The sequence below is a fragment of the Oscarella lobularis genome, chromosome 1 (genome assembly GCF_947507565.1).
Source record: "Oscarella lobularis chromosome 1, ooOscLobu1.1, whole genome shotgun sequence".
Taxonomy (NCBI): domain Eukaryota; kingdom Metazoa; phylum Porifera; class Homoscleromorpha; order Homosclerophorida; family Oscarellidae; genus Oscarella; species Oscarella lobularis.
This window is the reverse complement of record NC_089175.1, coordinates 818,569-834,284: the sequence shown is the minus strand read 5'-3', so window position 1 is coordinate 834,284 and position 15,716 is coordinate 818,569. Positions and strand designations below refer to the sequence as shown.

The 15,716-nt window shown below is 48.5% G+C and overlaps 3 protein-coding genes and 1 long non-coding RNA gene across 9 annotated transcripts; 3 read left to right on the top strand and 1 right to left on the bottom strand.

The window, feature by feature from the left end:
• Positions 1–2,456: 2,456 nt before the first annotated feature.
• LOC136191037 (uncharacterized) lies at positions 2,457–4,957 on the top strand. 5 transcript variants are annotated; one of them, XR_010670723.1, is made up of 5 exons: positions 2,457–2,691; positions 2,746–2,870; positions 3,077–3,481; positions 3,528–3,989; positions 4,047–4,957. It is a non-coding gene; the product is annotated as an uncharacterized lncRNA (long non-coding RNA). The 5 variants fall into 5 exon arrangements; XR_010670724.1 differs by having other exon boundaries at positions 3,077–3,516; positions 3,597–3,989; XR_010670715.1 differs by having other exon boundaries at positions 3,077–3,838; positions 3,902–3,989.
• Positions 4,958–5,035: 78 nt separating this feature from the next.
• Positions 5,036–12,129, top strand: LOC136183748 (uncharacterized). Of its 2 annotated transcripts, XM_065970496.1 has the most exons (8): positions 5,036–5,396; positions 5,445–5,519; positions 5,645–8,356; positions 8,410–8,485; positions 8,749–8,914; positions 8,974–11,584; positions 11,651–11,827; positions 11,887–12,129. In XM_065970496.1, the coding sequence occupies exons 1-3, from the start codon at positions 5,247–5,249 to the stop codon at positions 6,038–6,040; spliced, it is 621 nt and encodes a 206-aa protein (XP_065826568.1). In that variant the 5' UTR covers positions 5,036–5,246; the 3' UTR covers positions 6,041–8,356; positions 8,410–8,485; positions 8,749–8,914; positions 8,974–11,584; positions 11,651–11,827; positions 11,887–12,129. The 2 variants fall into 2 exon arrangements, 1 of the variants encoding a protein (XP_065826568.1); XR_010669229.1 differs by having other exon boundaries at positions 5,036–5,519; positions 5,572–8,356.
• LOC136183740 (uncharacterized) lies at positions 8,718–11,530 on the bottom strand. Its single transcript, XM_065970483.1, has 2 exons — positions 11,160–11,530; positions 8,718–11,106 (listed from the first exon to the last, which is right to left on the bottom strand). Exons 1-2 carry the CDS (start codon positions 11,499–11,501, stop codon positions 8,851–8,853), a joined length of 2,598 nt encoding a protein of 865 aa, XP_065826555.1. The 5' UTR covers positions 11,502–11,530; the 3' UTR covers positions 8,718–8,850.
• Positions 12,130–13,715: 1,586 nt separating the features above from the next.
• On the top strand, positions 13,716–15,519 carry LOC136199643 (F-box only protein 7-like). Its single transcript, XM_065989894.1, has 9 exons — positions 13,716–13,856; positions 13,905–14,274; positions 14,327–14,474; positions 14,528–14,614; positions 14,672–14,761; positions 14,812–14,864; positions 14,916–15,039; positions 15,099–15,145; positions 15,199–15,519. Exons 1-9 carry the CDS (start codon positions 13,753–13,755, stop codon positions 15,451–15,453), a joined length of 1,278 nt encoding a protein of 425 aa, XP_065845966.1. The 5' UTR covers positions 13,716–13,752; the 3' UTR covers positions 15,454–15,519.
• Positions 15,520–15,716: the final 197 nt, after the last annotated feature.

Genomic DNA, 15,716 nt, shown 5'->3' with positions numbered 1-15,716 from the left:
TTATAAGAGAATGAGTTAGTTGTTATTTTTAGTATATACGACACAACCGTAGGCTGAACGATAAAAACACTCAACCAAGATTCCTGTCTCATTTCTATGCCAACTAAATGACGAGTCTGTCGCCGTCTTTCTGCAATGCACTGTTGCTCCTTATCGTAACGTTGGTCGACGAGGGTGAATGTATAGCGGCGAAGAAGCCTCTGTCGTTGACTCGCGACTTTGATCATCTGGAGACGATGGTTAAAGACATCAATAGAATGCTAGACGAGACAGAATCGTCGCAGGTTCGCCACAGGGTAGCTCGATGGCCCGGGCCAATAACAACTGAGCCGCCGGCGACGACCGAGCCGCCGACGACGACTGAGCCGCCGACGAAATTCAATAAATATAACGCGATTGTCGATGTGATTGACGGAGTCGGCAACAGGCGGTTCAAAATCGAGCAGATTGCCGATATTCTAAATGAGCAGAGCTGCTGTGCTAGCGCGAATTCTTGTGTACAAAGAGACGCGTGCACCTACTCGTACTGGGAGCCCGTTTCGATGAATCTCCAATGCATTCCCGGCGTATGCGATTACAATTACGCCGCACTTTGTCGCTGCCTTCCCAATCATCCCTTCGTTCATTGACAATTCGCCTCGCTTGATTTCACATATTTCCACGCTGATTGCACGCTCGTAAAAACCACTGCTGTGACTACTTTTTTTTCGTTCTTTTTTTGGTACGATTTAGAGTGACGGGCAGGCACTATATAAAACTACGATATTAGCCGAGGAATTACGCTGTAAAGAATTCGACTGAATTGGCATTCCGGAAAAATAATATCACGGTAATTTTGAACGAGTCAGTGTGCGCGCGTGTCTCTTGCAGTTTCTTTTCACCTAAAACGGCTAGACAAACTGATCGTTGAGCGTTCTGGCGACAGGCATCGAGCCGTTTCGTCTTCAACTTGACCAGCTGGTTGAAATCGACTTCCACCGTCCAGGGGCTCATTCCGGTATGGCGCTAGAACAGTGTCAAAAATAATAAACCATACGAATGAATGAGTGATAGGAATGAGTGATAGGAATGAGTTATAGCAATGAAACATAGCTATGAAACATAGCTATGAAACATAGGAATGAAATATAGGAATGAAACATAGGAATGAAACATAGCCATGAAACATAGGAATGAAATATATTTCATTCCTATATTTCATTCCTATGTTTCTAGATATGTTTCATTCCTATGTTTCATTCCTATGTTTCATTCCTATGTTTCATTCCTATGTTTCATAGCTATGTTTCATTCTTATATTTCATTCCTATGTTTCATTCCTATGTTTCATTCCTATATTTCATTTCTATGTTTCATTCTTATATTTCATTCCTATGTTTCATTCCTATGTTTCATTCCTATGTTTCATTCCTATGTTTCATTCTTATATTTCATTCCTATGTTTCATAGCTATGTTTCATTCTTATATTTCATTCCTATGTTTCATTCCTATGTTTCATTCCTATATTTCATTTCTATGTTTCATTCTTATATTTCATTCCTATGTTTCATTCCTATGTTTCATTCCTATGTTTCATTCCTATGTTTCATAGCTATGTTTCATTCTTATATTTCATTCCTATGTTTCATTCCTATGTTTCATTCCTATCACTCATTCATTCCTATGGTTTATTATTTTTGACACTGTTCTAGCGCCATAATTCCGCAGTGTAAGAGGCTTCTCTCTTTAGTCTATCGGGCGCGTTTCGGGTTTGTCTACCTGCCACAGCTCTTCCTACGCCTGTGCGTCTAATTAGTTCGTCGGGGGTGGGCGACGCGGCGTCATGCAGGAACGGAAGAAGATCGAGGTGCTGTCGCTGGTTTTGAAATAGTTTACGCGATCGATGCATGAGTAGGATTCGGGCCAAGCGTTGGCGGCAATAAATGGCCTGTTTTTTTCCCCTGGGCGCTCAACGCGCAGCGTCAGCTTGCTCTTTTCTCATGCATTTAGTCATCTGTGGGAAACCGTGGCGGCGCGAGACTTTCGATCATATTCAACGTCAGGCACTTTGAGAGATAGGATCGTTCCAACGTAAACAAGAATCTATAATTTTTTATTCATCGGGGCTTTACTAGACGTGTAAACTCTTCCCCACGTCGGTGCCGCAGAAATAGGGCGCCGCTGGCAAGCGTTACTAATTGAGTGATTTTTTATCATTACTAGGTCGCGGTGAGGCAGTTAGAGCAGATGTCTTCTGGTGCAGTCTTTCCCGATTGTCTGATCAAATATCGTGAGGTTTTCTGACAATTACGTTTTGTACATGTATGTAGTGCAATGATCAACGGAGCCCGGCTCGCTTTTCTCTGTTTTTGCAGATCTAATTAGCGAATCGATTTCGCGTCAGCTGCTCGCGTTGGTCATACAATAAATACACTTCTCCCCGGGTCACGTGAAGGGTCAGGTCACCTGACTAGGCCGTCAGTTGACTCGCTTTCAGCGAGGCTCAGCTCAGCGCAACGCCACAGCGAAGCGGGCGTAGAGCAGACACGATTCTATCCTCAAGGTAGGCGTCGATCGCGCGCTATTTGCTACGGGACGCCGCCACGAATTCGTCCGTTCGAGTTCGCGATTCGACGGGACGGCGAATCGATTCGCTAGAAAGCTTGGGTATCGCCGCAGCCTTCCGTGAGCAATGAGCTAGCGATCATGAAGTATAGCCAGTTCTGCCAAAGATGCTGACATTATAACAGCGCGTGACGTTATAGAGAGGAGCTACTAGTAGGATTCGCTAGAGCTTGGATATCATCGCCGAACGAAGCGTTCGAGACGAAAGGAAGGGACGATTTCAGGTGAAGCGTCTCGGTTCGGTGAAGAAAAAGGAATAATAAGGGTAAGCTCTAACATGGTAGCAGAATTTGCTCTGCGACCGATTCGCACTGTTATCGAATCAAAACGTCACACTTTTGGTGTGATTGGCATACACGTTCTTATAACTAAGGCTTTCTTTCACGGTGTACGAGTTAACAAAGAACGCACAGACGTACACCAGAGAATATGCGTCTACCGAATCAGATTCGTTTACGCTGTCTGTTCTAGCCTAAAGGTGAGCGGTTGTGCGAGAAGACGAAAATAAGGACGCCCTGCAGACGACGAAGGAATACCAGAAGAGCCGCCGCTAGCAAAGCAAAGCAAAGAGCCACACGTAAGACCAAAGCAGACAAAATACGGAACCCACAACGACATCGACTTTCTTTCGCGTTTTTTTGACTTTGGCGTTGGCGGCGTTATTCGTTTGATTCCATTACGCGTCATTTTGTCGCTGCATTGCGTAGTGCACTGCAGTTTTTTTTCTTTTCTCAACGCACGTGTTCGAATACCGGGAAAATGACAAAGCTTCCGTTTCTCCCTGCCGGTTCTCCAGCCACGCTCCAATCTAGGCAACAGTGCGAACCGAAACGTCCTGGAAAAGCGGCTGAACGATCATCGTTCAAGTTAATTAAGGTTTTTAGTGCGCAAACGGTGAAACCGGCCGTAAGGTATATATAAGGAGGATTCAGCCCAAGCGTTGACGGTGATCAATGACCTGTTTTTTTCGTGGTGCTCAACGTACGCGCAGCGAACTTTCTTTCAGCTTACTCCTTTCTCATCGAGAGTCATCTGCGCATGGGAAGGCCGCGACGGCGCGAGACTCTTTGATCTTCAACGCCAGACACTTTGAGAGATAGGATCGTTCCTACGTAAACAAGAATCTATGATTTTTATTCATCGGGGCTTTTCTAGACGTGCTTGTCCGTCCTTTGAGATGCGCTCGGCGCGTTTTTCCTACAAGCTGCCTGTCGTAAACTCTTCCCCGCGTCGGTGCATGCAGAAATAGGTCGCCCCGCTGGCTAACTACTAATTGAATGATTTTATTATTACTAGGTAGGTGCAGCTAGAACAGATGTCTTCTCGTGCAGTCTTTTCCCGATTGTCTGATCAAGTATCGTCTTCCCAACAGGTATTCTGACAAGTAGGTGAACGTTTTGTATGTAGTGCGATGATCAACGAGCGACCCGCTTTTCTGCAGATCTAATTAACGATTTCGCGTCAGCTGCTCGTTGGTGGCGTCAGCTGCTTTGGCAACGATCATACAAATACACAAAGCGCAGACTTGCTTTGTCAGTTTGCTGACTCAGCACAACGGACTGCAGATACGTTTTCGATGGCGAGTCTGTCAGGGGTTTTCTGCGCGGTTGCGCTGTCGCTTCTTCTCGTAGACCACCAGAGTGAAGTTTCGGCCGCAAGTCTGCCAGGAGCAGGGTCAGCAAGACGGCTGTTGTTTTTGTTTGGTCGCCGCTCAAGTGACGAAGTCGGCGATCCAGCAGGACAGCCAGCTGAAAGAGCCGGACCGCCCCTGGGCTATGCAGCAAGACGACTACTGTTTTTGATGGGTCGCCGCTCGAGTGACGAAGTCGGCGATTCGGCAGGACAGCCAGCTGAAAGAGCCGGACCGCCCCTGGGCTATGCAGCAAGACGACTACTGTTTTTGATGGGTCGCCGCTCGAGTGACGAAGTCGGCGATTCGGCAGGACAGCCAGCTGAAAGAGCCGGACCGCCCCTGGGCTATGCAGCAAGACGACTACTGTTTTTGATGGGTCGCCGCTCAAGTGACGAAGTCGGCGATCCAGCAGGACAGCCAGCTGAAAGAGACATACCGCCCATGGGCTATGCAGCAAGACGACTACTGTTTTTGTTTGGTCGCCGCTCAAGTGACGAAGTCGGCGATCCGAAGACGGTGAATGATTCCTGATTAGCCTCAGGCTGTCTTCTGGGACTTCTGCGCTGATTCGTGCGCTTGGCTGATTGTACGCGTTCACTCTGCTTTCTTTTCTTCTGCACTGATTGTTTTTTGCACTGTTTTTCTCTTATTTCTTTCGCGCTGATTGTTTTTGCTCTGTTTTCTTTTTCTTGCAAATGATTCAAAACTCACTAAAGCCACTCAGCGAATGGCGGTTCTTGTCGCATCCGGGAAAGACGATCGAGTGCTTCGTGCTCAGCTAGCGTTCTTCTCGTGGAGACAAGCCGCGGACCTGTCGCATGCAAGCAGAGCATCACTCGACTTCAATCGTTTTGATAACAGCGAAGCGCGGACATAGAGCGGACGCGATCTATCCTCAAGGCGGCGTTTTCGAAGAAAGCTGTCGCGCACTGTCCGTCGCCGATTCGCAGCGGCTAGCTCTCCCGACGGCGCCCCGCGTCCGTCGAGCGTTTGAGTGACGGCGACAATATGATCGATTCGCTCAAAAGCTTGGGTATCGTCGCCGGACGTACGCGACGCGTTCGAAGCGAAGAGAAAGAACGATTTCAGTTCAAGCGTCTCACATATTCGACGGTTTGCATATTGTGGGGAAAACGAACGAAAAAGAAATTAGAGTCGGTAAGAAATATAGTCTAATTTCTTCGGATTCCTTCACGCTGTACAAAGGCAAGCAACCAACCAGAGACTGTGCGTATTGAATCAAATTTGATAACGCTGTCTGTTCTAACAGATCGTCTAAAGGTGAGTGCTGCGCGGTTGTGCGATCTTCCCTCCTGCACCGTTCCTTTCCCAGTCGAGTCGTCCTTGATGTGTCCCAGAATTTCGCTCACTCTCCTTTTCACCGCTTTTCTCACTTTCGTCTGTAGCACGTAAAAGACGAAAATGAGGACGCCCTGCAGCGCCGTACAGACGACAAACGGATACCAGAACAGATGCGTTTCTTCGGCTGCCGCCAGCAAAGCGAAGAGCCACGTCAAACCAAGCAGACAAAATACGGAACCCACAACGGCGACCTTCTTTCGCGATTTTTTGACTTTCACCTTGCCGATGTCATTGCTAATGGACTGAAGAGAATAAGATTTTTCGATTCCTTTGTTGACTGTGATGATGACGGCGACGAAGGCGACGGCATTGAAAACGACGACGACGGCAACGGGAATAACAAAGATGACGAGGAGCGCCGTCGAATTGCCAATCCAACAAACGACGTCAGTCCCATAGCGAATATCGACAACATCGGTCTCATCGAGTGCGAGACATAGGGCGCAGAAAACGAACGGGATGCCCCAGCTGAAGCCAAAAGTGACGTAGAAATGTCGTCGAGATAATAGATTCAACCTGGAGGTTCCCTTCTCGAAGACAAACGTCTTTAACAGATCGTAGGCCATCGCAGCGGACCACGTGAACGTCGAGAGAAAGAAATAGTGAAGTAGAAAAGCCATCGTCGTGCACGTCGCCTCGTTCTCAACTCGTCCGGCACCGACGACGAGAAAGAAGTGAGCGAGGCCTATAGCAGCCGTCAAGTTCATCAGATTGAGACCGGGAACGGTGCGAAGGGATTTGATGCTGGCGTACGTGACGAAAACGACGAGACACGATGCGATGTTAAGAATGCTACCAATGAGAGACAGTATGACGACAGGACTCGTCGTATCCCAGGCGACGAACGTTGCGTTTTGAAGGACGGTGTAATTCCTCGTGTATTCGACGTTGCATCGCGCTATTCGTCCGTCTGGGAGGAGACGATAGTCGTTGGGACTCAACGTTCGATTTGTCGCGTGTTCGACGACTGTTCCATTGGGGTGTTTGGTGAATTCCGTGGCGTTGAGCACAATGACTGGGCAGTCGAGATCAGAAACATCACTATTTGAGACGATTTGGAAGTTGACTCCACTTACGTTGAAGGATTTGTTTAGAAAGAACGTTTCATTCAACAGGTCGTTCACCGTAAATGTGATAGAAATTCGGTTGCGAGGAATGATACGGAAGTCGATCTCGTCAATGGAATCGCTAATCAGCATTTCAATGGCATCAATCAGATCAGTAATATTGAAATCCTGACTCAATTGTTCACTTGAGACATTGGCGGCGAGAATCAACTCAATTCTAGCCGATTTGCTGTGGCATTGCTGATTGCCCACTGTGGAAAGACAAACGAGTTTCCTGCATCGTTCGTCGTGAAAATCGTACACCTCGCCGACGGGACAGCTTTTGGATAGAGAAACTGGGGAAGACATGTCTCTCGATTTCAACATGACGCTTCCACTAGACGTGAAGTCCATTAGCATGACGAACGAAGACGGCTTGCGAAATACGGATTCGGCGTTCCCCGGGGGTTGACACGAAAAGCTCTCTGAATCGAAACCATTGCAAGCAGCGCAATATCTGTTCTTGAAGAGCCGGCTGTCGCTTGCTACGACAATCTCATTCAATTGACGGCATCCCATTTGGAGACAATTGTACTGATCGAGCGTCAGCCACGTGAAATTTTTGACGACATCCTCGAACGGCAGACACGAGTCGACGCTTCGACGGCACTCGCGAAGGAACCCAAGCGAATCCGGCGGCGGATTAAAAAACGTTCCTCGACAACGACTCTCGATTAGCGATTTTTTCTTCGTCGTCGTCAAATTTCTCAAGACCGAAAGGAAGGTCGCGGGAGAAACGATTTTGTCGCTCTTGTCGCAGCGGAACCCCGGAGTCCAATTGACGTACTGCGACGAATCGTTGGCGTCATTGCATACCGCGCAAAAGGCGTTTCTGTACGCCGTTCCGTTCACCGTCACTGGCATAATGAAGACAAGACTATCGAGCGTTGTTTGGCTTCGTTCTTCCGCCACGTTCTCGCATGCCGCCCTGACTGCTGGCTCATCATAGCCTTCCGAACAATGAGCGACCATGAAGTAGCTGACTCCCTCATCCGCTTGACTACCCGTCGGATGAACGCACGTCCAGTTCTGCCGGAACATATTTTTTTGAACGTTATATTTCCAGTTTGAGCATCGGATCATACCTGCTTTTGAACCGGGGTTTTGACCTCGTCGAAGTTGCGACTGAAACTATCGTTTCCTGTTGTCGGACATACATGATTTGCTGGACTGCAGCAGTCGCCGTACAAATGGCATTCTTTGTCGCAGGAACATCGAAACGAGTCGTCGATCGTCTTGTTCCCGCTGACGGCGCGTTCGAAATCTTCGAAACCAGGAAAGAACTGTTTGTCTCCGAGGGACTTTGACTTGGTAAATCTCGGCGGTCTAGAGCGGCGCGTAGAACTTTGAACGAAAAGATCATTTGACTTCGCTTGGAAGGTTGGTTCAAGTTGATGGCACTTTTTCAAACACGGACATACGCCGCCGGTCCATTGGCGTATGAAGTTATCGGCGCACGCGGGCCACTGTAAGGCGCCGACGACGACGAGCGGCCAAACGTGAAGAACTGCAGCAAGAAGAAACACAGTAGTGGTGGAAGTCATTCTTTACTGACAGCAACTGCCGGGGTTGGGATGGAGTAGCCTTGAAAAAGTCACCTGATGACGGGACTCATTTCCCACGGACTTCCGCAAATGAAGTCATACAAAAGTTTGCGCAGGACGTAGTTTGTAGTGAGACAGACTTACTCATGTTGCGTTTAGGAAACCGTACTTGCGTGACGTGATGAAAGCATAGAGGAGGATTCGTTCGAGAGCTTGGAAAAATAGAGTCTATTTGGTAAGTTTTTAGTTAGTTTAATGGTAGCAGAATTTGCTCTGCAACCGATTCGCACTGTTACCGATTCCAAACGCCGCACTTTTGGTGTCGTTTGCCCACAGTTTGTGTTGCATACATGTTCGTATTATTTTATTGGAAATTGTGTTGGGAGAGAGAATTTTCGTGTTCCAGCCGTAGAGCTTACAGTAGCAATACCTGGCCTAGTTAATGAGAGAAAGTCAGTCAAGACAAATGAAGCACGATGATTTTTCTTTTTTTTTCAGATTCTTTCACGGTGTGTGCAAAGGCAAGCAACAAAACGTGTAACCAGAGAATATGCGTGTATTGACTCAAGTTTGATTGCGTTATCTGTTCTAACAGAACGTCTAAAGGTGAGTGCTATTGCAGCCGTGCGAGCCCACTGTTCCTTTTCTACTTGAGTCGTCTATGGTGTGTCCCAGAATTTCGCACACTCTCCTTCTCACCGCTTTCCTCACTTTTGCCTTTAGAACGTAAAAGACGAAAATGAGGACGCCCTGCAGCGCCGTACAGACGACAAACGGATACCAGAACAGATGCGTTTCTTTGGCCGCCGCTAGCAAAGCGAAGAGCCACGTAAGACCAAGCAGACTAAATACGGAACCCACAACGACGACCTTCTTTCGCGTTTTCTTCACTTTCGCGTTGGCGGCGTTAGTGTTAATGGACTGAAGAGAGTAGGATCGTTCGATTCCTCTGTTGACCGTCACAATGACAGTGACGAAAGCGACGGCATTGAAAACGACGACGGCGGCAACAGGAATAACAAAAATGACGAGAAGCGCCGTCGAATTGCCAATCCAACAAACGACGTCAGTCCCATAGCGAATATCGACAACATTGGTCTCATCGAGTGCGAGACATAGGGCGCAGAAAACGAACGGGATGCCCCAGCTGAAGCCAAAAGTGACGTAGAAATGTCGTCGAGATAATAGATTCAACCTGGAGGTTCCCTTCTCGAAGACAAACGTCTTTAACAGATCGTAGGCCATCGCAGCGGACCACGTGAACGTCGAGAGAAAGAAATAGTGAAGTAGAAAAGCCATCGTCGTGCACGTCGCCTCGTTCTCAACTCGTCCGGCACCGACGACGAGAAAGAAGTGAGCGAGGCCTATAGCAGCCGTCAAGTTCATCAGATTGAGACCGGGAACGGTGCGAAGGGATTTGATGCTGGCGTACGTGACGAAAACGACGAGGCACGATACGATGTTAAGAATGCTACCAATGAGAGACAGTATGACGACAGGACTCGTCGTATCCCAGGCGACGAACGTTGCGTTTTGAAGGACGGTGTAATTCCTCGTGTATTCGACGTTGCATCGCGCTATTCGTCCGTCGGAGAGGAGACGATAGTCGTTGGAGTTCAACGTTCGATTTGTCGCGTGTTCGACGACTGTTCCATTGGGGTGTTTGGTGAATTCCGTGGCGTTTAGCACGATGGCTGCGAGGCAGTCGAGATCAGAAACGTCGTCGATATGTGAGACGATTTGGAAGTTGACTCCGCGTACGTCGAAGGATCTGTTGTTTAGGAAGGCCGTTTCGTTCAACTCGCCGTTTACTGTAAATGTTATGGAAATTCTGTTGCGAGGAAAGATGTCGAAGTCGATGATTTCGTCGACGGAATTCTTAATCAGCATTTCAATGGCGTCAATCAGATCAGTAATATTGAAATTCCTTCTCAATTGTTCACTCGAGATGTTGGCAGCGAGAATCAACTCGATTCTGGCAATAATTGGAGCCGACTCGATTTGACATTGCTGATTATTCGTCGTCGAAAGGCAGATAAGCTTCCTGCATCGTTCGGCGTGAAAATCGTACACCTCGCCGATGGGACAGCTTTTAGATAGAGATATTGGAGAAGAGAACTCTCTCGATTTCAACATGACGCTCCCACTAGACGTGAAGTCCATTAGCATGACGAATGAAGACGGCTTGGGAAATGCGGCTGGTGTGTGGTCGGTATTCTCCGAGAGTTTACACGAAACGCTCTCTAAATCAAAACCATTGCAAGCAGCGCAATATCTGTTCTTGAAGAGCCGGTTGTCGCTTGCTACGACGATCTCATTCAATCGACGGCATCCCATTTGGAGACAGTTGTACTGATCGAGCGTAAGCCACGTGAGATTTTTGACGACATCCTCGAACGGCAGACACGAGTCGACGCTTCGACGGCATTCGCGAAGAAGCCGAAGCGAATCCGGCGGCGGATTAAAAGACGTCACTCGACAATGACTCTCGATTAGTGAATTTTTCTTCGTCGTCGTCAAATTGCTCACGACCGAAAGGAAGGCCGCTGGAGAAACGGCGATGTTGCCCGTGTCGCAGCGGAACTCCGGAGTCCAATAGACGTACTGCGACAAATCGTTCGCGTCATTGCAGGCCGCGCAAAAGGCGTTTCTGTACGCCGTTCCGTTCACCGTCACCGGCATAATGGAGACAAGACTATCGAGCATTGTTTGGCTTCGTTCTTCCGCCACGTTCTCGCATGCCGCCCTGACTTCTGGTTCGTCGTAGCCTTCCGAACAATGGGCGATCATGAAGTAGCCGACTCCTACGTTCGCGAGACTAGATGTACCCTGCGTCGGATGAACGCACGTCCAGCTCTGTCAAAACAGATATTCTATATGAAAACATTCTATTGGACATCGGATCGTACTTTCTTTTGAACTGGGGTTTTGGCCTCGTCGACGATGCTGCTGAAGGCATCGTGTCTTATTTTCAGGCATACGTCATTTGCTGGGCTACAGCAATCGCCGTACAAATGACATTCTTTGTCGCAAGAGCATCGAAACGAGTCGTCGATTTTCTCGTCCTCGGGGAAAAGCGGTTCTAAGGAGCGTCGCGGGAAGTTTTGGGGATGGCACTCCTTCAAACACGGACATGCGCTGGCCCATTGACGTGTCAAGTTACTGGAATGGGCACACGCGGGCCACTGCGAGGTGCCGACAAGCGGCCAAACGTGAAGAACTGCAAGAAGAAACGCGATGATTGAGGGCATTCTTGGATGGCGCTGACTGTGGTTGCGTACGCAGGGCATCCTCAAAGAGTCAATGACGTCGTTATTATGCCTACTTCCGCTGGGTAATGGCCGGGGTCGCACGAAAGTGCATGATGCATGATGTAAATGCTAATCGACTTTTTCTTTAGGCGAGGGGAACGAACTCGCAACATAGAAGAAACGTTACATCATGTAGCGGTTTTTGGAATCGTAATTCTGCGACGCGATGAAAGCGAGAATTCGATTTCAAAGAAGAAGGGTTTGTCTCGGTGACTCTGACCTCGATTCTAATTAATTATAATATCGATCGCCTAAGCGCCTGATAGGTGAGAAAGTCAGCTGGAAATAGGTTCAAGCGTAATTCCAACTATTTATTTATATATAGGTTAGTTTCCGTTCGACTTCAGGCTGTTGATCGCTAAAAAATATCATCTAACTGCCAGATTCAATTTCAAGTTGGTTGTCGACATCAAACAAAATCAATGAATTCGAATTCCTAATGTGATGATGGCATCATTAGGTCGCTTTAGTAGGCGGCGCATGCTTCAAATTTCGGCGGCGTCATAGCCATCGCAATGAAAAAGATTTTGTCTTTAAAATTCAATAATTACATACCGGTAATACCTTAGCGCGCTTTCGCGTCTCTGGAAATGCGTTCGAAATGGCCCAAACGGGGCAAGAAAAGAGCCGTGCACCCGCTGCAACTCTTGGTTTACCTACTCGTCTTCGCTGATGTTCTCACCGTGTCCTGTTGCTTTTGTGAAGCTGCCGTTGGGTCTGAAAACGAAATTGCGGCCCTCGATTTCAGTTACGGGCGCATTTCTCTGGCGAATTGCATCAAAGGGGCGTTCGTCGCTTGTCTCTTCCTTCCATGTTGATCAATCCGGTCAGAAAAACGTCAATTGATCAGTCTTCACGCGGCGACTGTGATTCTTCTCGGAAAATCGAGCTGACCGTTTCCTCCAGTGAATTAGAAGTTGCAAGCAAGCGAGGCGAAAACGCAAACGGCCTCACGCTCCCACTCGGCGATCGAGTCAAGTTGACTTGTGCAGATTTTATTTCCAAATACACACAGCGATGTACACTCATGCAGCACTAAAAAATCCAACCTGGTCCGTGTAAAACTTGTCCAATATCCTCTTCCTTTCATCGATCCTTCTGTCGTCGTCGTTGATCTTTCTCCTTGAGCGCGCAGCCTAAAAACAAAATTCCTATTAGTTACTGTCAAACAATCGTTGTACGTACCTTTTCGAATGCGTCCGTATTAGCGTTACCCGAGCTACACCGCGCGGAGGTTCGGACGCTTCGTAGCTCAAGGCAGCCACCGCAAAGCGATGACCACCCGTTCCAAAAAATGTCGGGCGAGTCACGACGTCCTCGGCCACCCCATTCAGTACCCACCTGGATGAGAAACGGCCCCTAATACCGAGTCCCCCGGTGCGCTGGTACCAAACCCTTCGGTATGTCTTCCAGAGAAGAACCGGGGCTTGTGGAAGTGGAGAGCGGCTGGCCACCGTTTGTAGGAGTCGACAGGAAAGACGTGCAATGCCCAAACCGAAGTCTCCTGAGCCAGATCATCCTCAGTCTAATCGTGCCTCTCGGGTGAGAAAAGTGCCGGCAACCAGGCCATTTATGAACACCCCCTCCGAGCCGTACCCACTCAGCTTAGCGCGGGTCGTGCTCGTTGGCGACAATAAGACTTTAGCGATCTTTGTGCTCAGTGCGTGAACCGAGGCCGAAGCCCCCCATCGCCCTGCTTACAGGCTCCGGCACGGTTTACCCGTGGGCCACGCTGATCCAACGATCCAGACTGCCTTTTGCCAAGCTCCCGGGCCAGTCCGTCAAGGACGAGACGCAGATTGCTCCGCGCCGCATCCACCCTCAGCCGCAACTGAAGGAAATCGGTGTGCGCTTCGCTTTTGAACCGTGTAGCTCCACCCAGCGCGCTCATTGGTCCGCTGTGTCACGTGTGGTGGCATGCAGCGTGCTCGTTGGTTCCTTCGAAGAGGTGCGAATTCATAAACCGGTTTCAACACCGGTTTGACTATTGATTGCATAATGATCATCGTCAGCAGTTCAAGAAATGACGTAAGATTCGCGCGACGACCAAGATGGCCGAACAGAAGGCACCTCGTGGTTTTGTCTTTTGTTTCTTCTTTAGTTATCGAAGACGGCGAAGAGAACGCACCCGCCGCGGCAACATCAGAAGAAATTAAATGTAGCGTTTACGGAACCGTAATTGCGTGACGGGATGAAAGTGAGAATACGATTTCGAAGCAAAACGGTTTCTCTCGCCGTTCCGGAGGACTCTGACCTGACTCAACTATTATTATCGATCGCCAAAGCGCCCGATACGTGAGAAAATAAGCTGGAAATCGTTTCGAGCGTAACCCCGACTATTAGGTCGCTTCCCGACGACTTTAGACTGTCTCTAAATGGAAAGGATCCTCTACCAGAAGGCGAATCGAGCCTGCAAGCGTTGGGAATCGTCGGAGGAGACCTTCTTTACGTTCTAGAAGAGACCAAACCGCGTTCCACGCCCCCACAGCAACAGACTCAAGTCGCACAAACTCCGTCAGCTTCCCACGAATGCTCGGACACGACGAAATCGAACGAAATCGACGAATACGAATTTTCGACGTCAGTGACGTCATCATTAGGTCGACTTGGTGACGTGTACAAGGCGACGAACGCTTCAACTCTCGGCGACGTCATATCTCTCGCTATTCACTCATTTATGCTTGATATTGGCTTTTCAGTAGCTGAAAATCAGGTTCGCGATGATCAATATTTACATTGAACACATGGGAGAGCGAATTTTTTAGATGGCTCTTTTACCTGAGACGTGGAAACGAAGAAAACACGGATGGTGTCAGTTCGACTATTTTCCGCCTCCCCAGTCTACGGTCTCTGACAATCAGACTTCTTGCACGCTCGTGTGCTTGTCTCTCGGTCCAAGCGTGATCATTCACGGTGAGATTTTGTGTCATTTTCGTTCTCTTATACGTCTACATACGATACTTTAGGTTGCGTTTCCTGTTGTGAGGGAATGAGAAGGACTCTGAAGGTGAAACCGTCTGATTACATAAGGGGAGACGTTTCGTTGGATGCAAGTACAGTCACGCCAAGGCAATTCCTTGCTGCAGACAGCAGATAATCTTCCTTTGTAGAAACTGACCAGATTTACCAAGATTTGCCTACTCTGAGGCAAAGGTTCTTGACAGTCGTGGGCTATCCCTTACTAGAAGACATCAAAAGAGGTCAGAGGCATTGCGTGACGCTAATGCATCATCTGCAACTGCTATGTTAGAAATGGGCTTTATCAATCGGGCTTCTTTCATTGGGCTTCCTTGTGAAGTGAAAGTAAACATTGCGTGAGGTCTTGATTTTTCTCTAATTTGGGTTTTGTTTCAGCTTCGTGTTCTTGGCCACTTGAACCATCGTCACTTGTCCGCTTGCACGAGCGTCTGTCGCGAACTGAACGTCTTAGGAAACGACCAGTCACTTTGGGCAGCTCTCTTTCGTCGTTATTTCAAAAGTGACGTCAGCTCAAGGATCGACTGTAATCTCTTTGTTATATCGCTCCTTTTTTTCTAGACGAGTTGAAAGGAAAAAACGCGACGGCCGTCATGGACTGGAAGAAGGTACCTACGTCTTCATCGAATTAGCGGCACTTGCGCATCTTCTTGTCTGATAGGAATTCAGATTATGTTTGGAAAAGAAACGAAGTCGCCATGGCCATTATCCTCCGCCTCGCGTATGGCCAAGTCATTGGACGGGCGTTGGCAGTCCGTACAGTACGGAACGGTACAGTACGGAACGGTACAGTTTCATGGGAATGAGAGGCGGCGAATATGATAGACTACCTTACTCACTAGCATCTCCACTGCGACCGATTCATCCCTATTCGAGGGGTGGGGGCCGAGTGGGGTCATTGTTCCCGCCGACGTGAATATTATAGATTGTATCAAGGCGTGGGTCTCCGACTCTCTTTTACAGTAAAGTGGCATGCATTTGACCCCGTCCCCGCGTCTTTTTCGTTAGCAATCTCCCCGTTAGCGGTTAGTGGAAGAATAGCTTCAATCCATCATGTGATGAGCCCTGCAACAGGAACTTTGTATCTAAGACTAGTTGGTATTCAGAGGGTCGAACCCGAAGCGTCTCATTGTAGCCAGATAGACGGCAAAAATAGAACCGATCGGTGCGCGACTCCGA

What these genes read in the sequence shown, in the direction of transcription:
- LOC136183748 (XM_065970496.1), top strand. Translation starts at nt 5,247, where the DNA reads ATGATCGATTCGCTCAAAAGCTTGGGTATCGTCGCCGGACGTACGCGA. An exon ending in CGAAAAAGAAATTAGAGTCG is followed by an intron (nt 5,397 to 5,444) that starts GTAAGAAATATA and finishes CGCTGTACAAAG; the next exon opens with GCAAGCAACCAACCAGAGAC. An exon ending in TTCTAACAGATCGTCTAAAG is followed by an intron (nt 5,520 to 5,644) that starts GTGAGTGCTGCG and finishes TTTCGTCTGTAG; the next exon opens with CACGTAAAAGACGAAAATGA.
- LOC136183740 (XM_065970483.1), bottom strand. Translation starts at nt 11,501, where the DNA reads ATGCCCTCAATCATCGCGTTTCTTCTTGCAGTTCTTCACGTTTGGCCG. An exon ending in AAACCCCAGTTCAAAAGAAA is followed by an intron (nt 11,107 to 11,159) that starts GTACGATCCGAT and finishes CTGTTTTGACAG; the next exon opens with AGCTGGACGTGCGTTCATCC.
- LOC136199643 (XM_065989894.1), top strand. Translation starts at nt 13,753, where the DNA reads ATGAAAGTGAGAATACGATTTCGAAGCAAAACGGTTTCTCTCGCCGTT. An exon ending in ATCGCCAAAGCGCCCGATAC is followed by an intron (nt 13,857 to 13,904) that starts GTGAGAAAATAA and finishes CCCGACTATTAG; the next exon opens with GTCGCTTCCCGACGACTTTA. An exon ending in CTTTCGTCGTTATTTCAAAA is followed by an intron (nt 15,040 to 15,098) that starts GTGACGTCAGCT and finishes CTTTTTTTCTAG; the next exon opens with ACGAGTTGAAAGGAAAAAAC.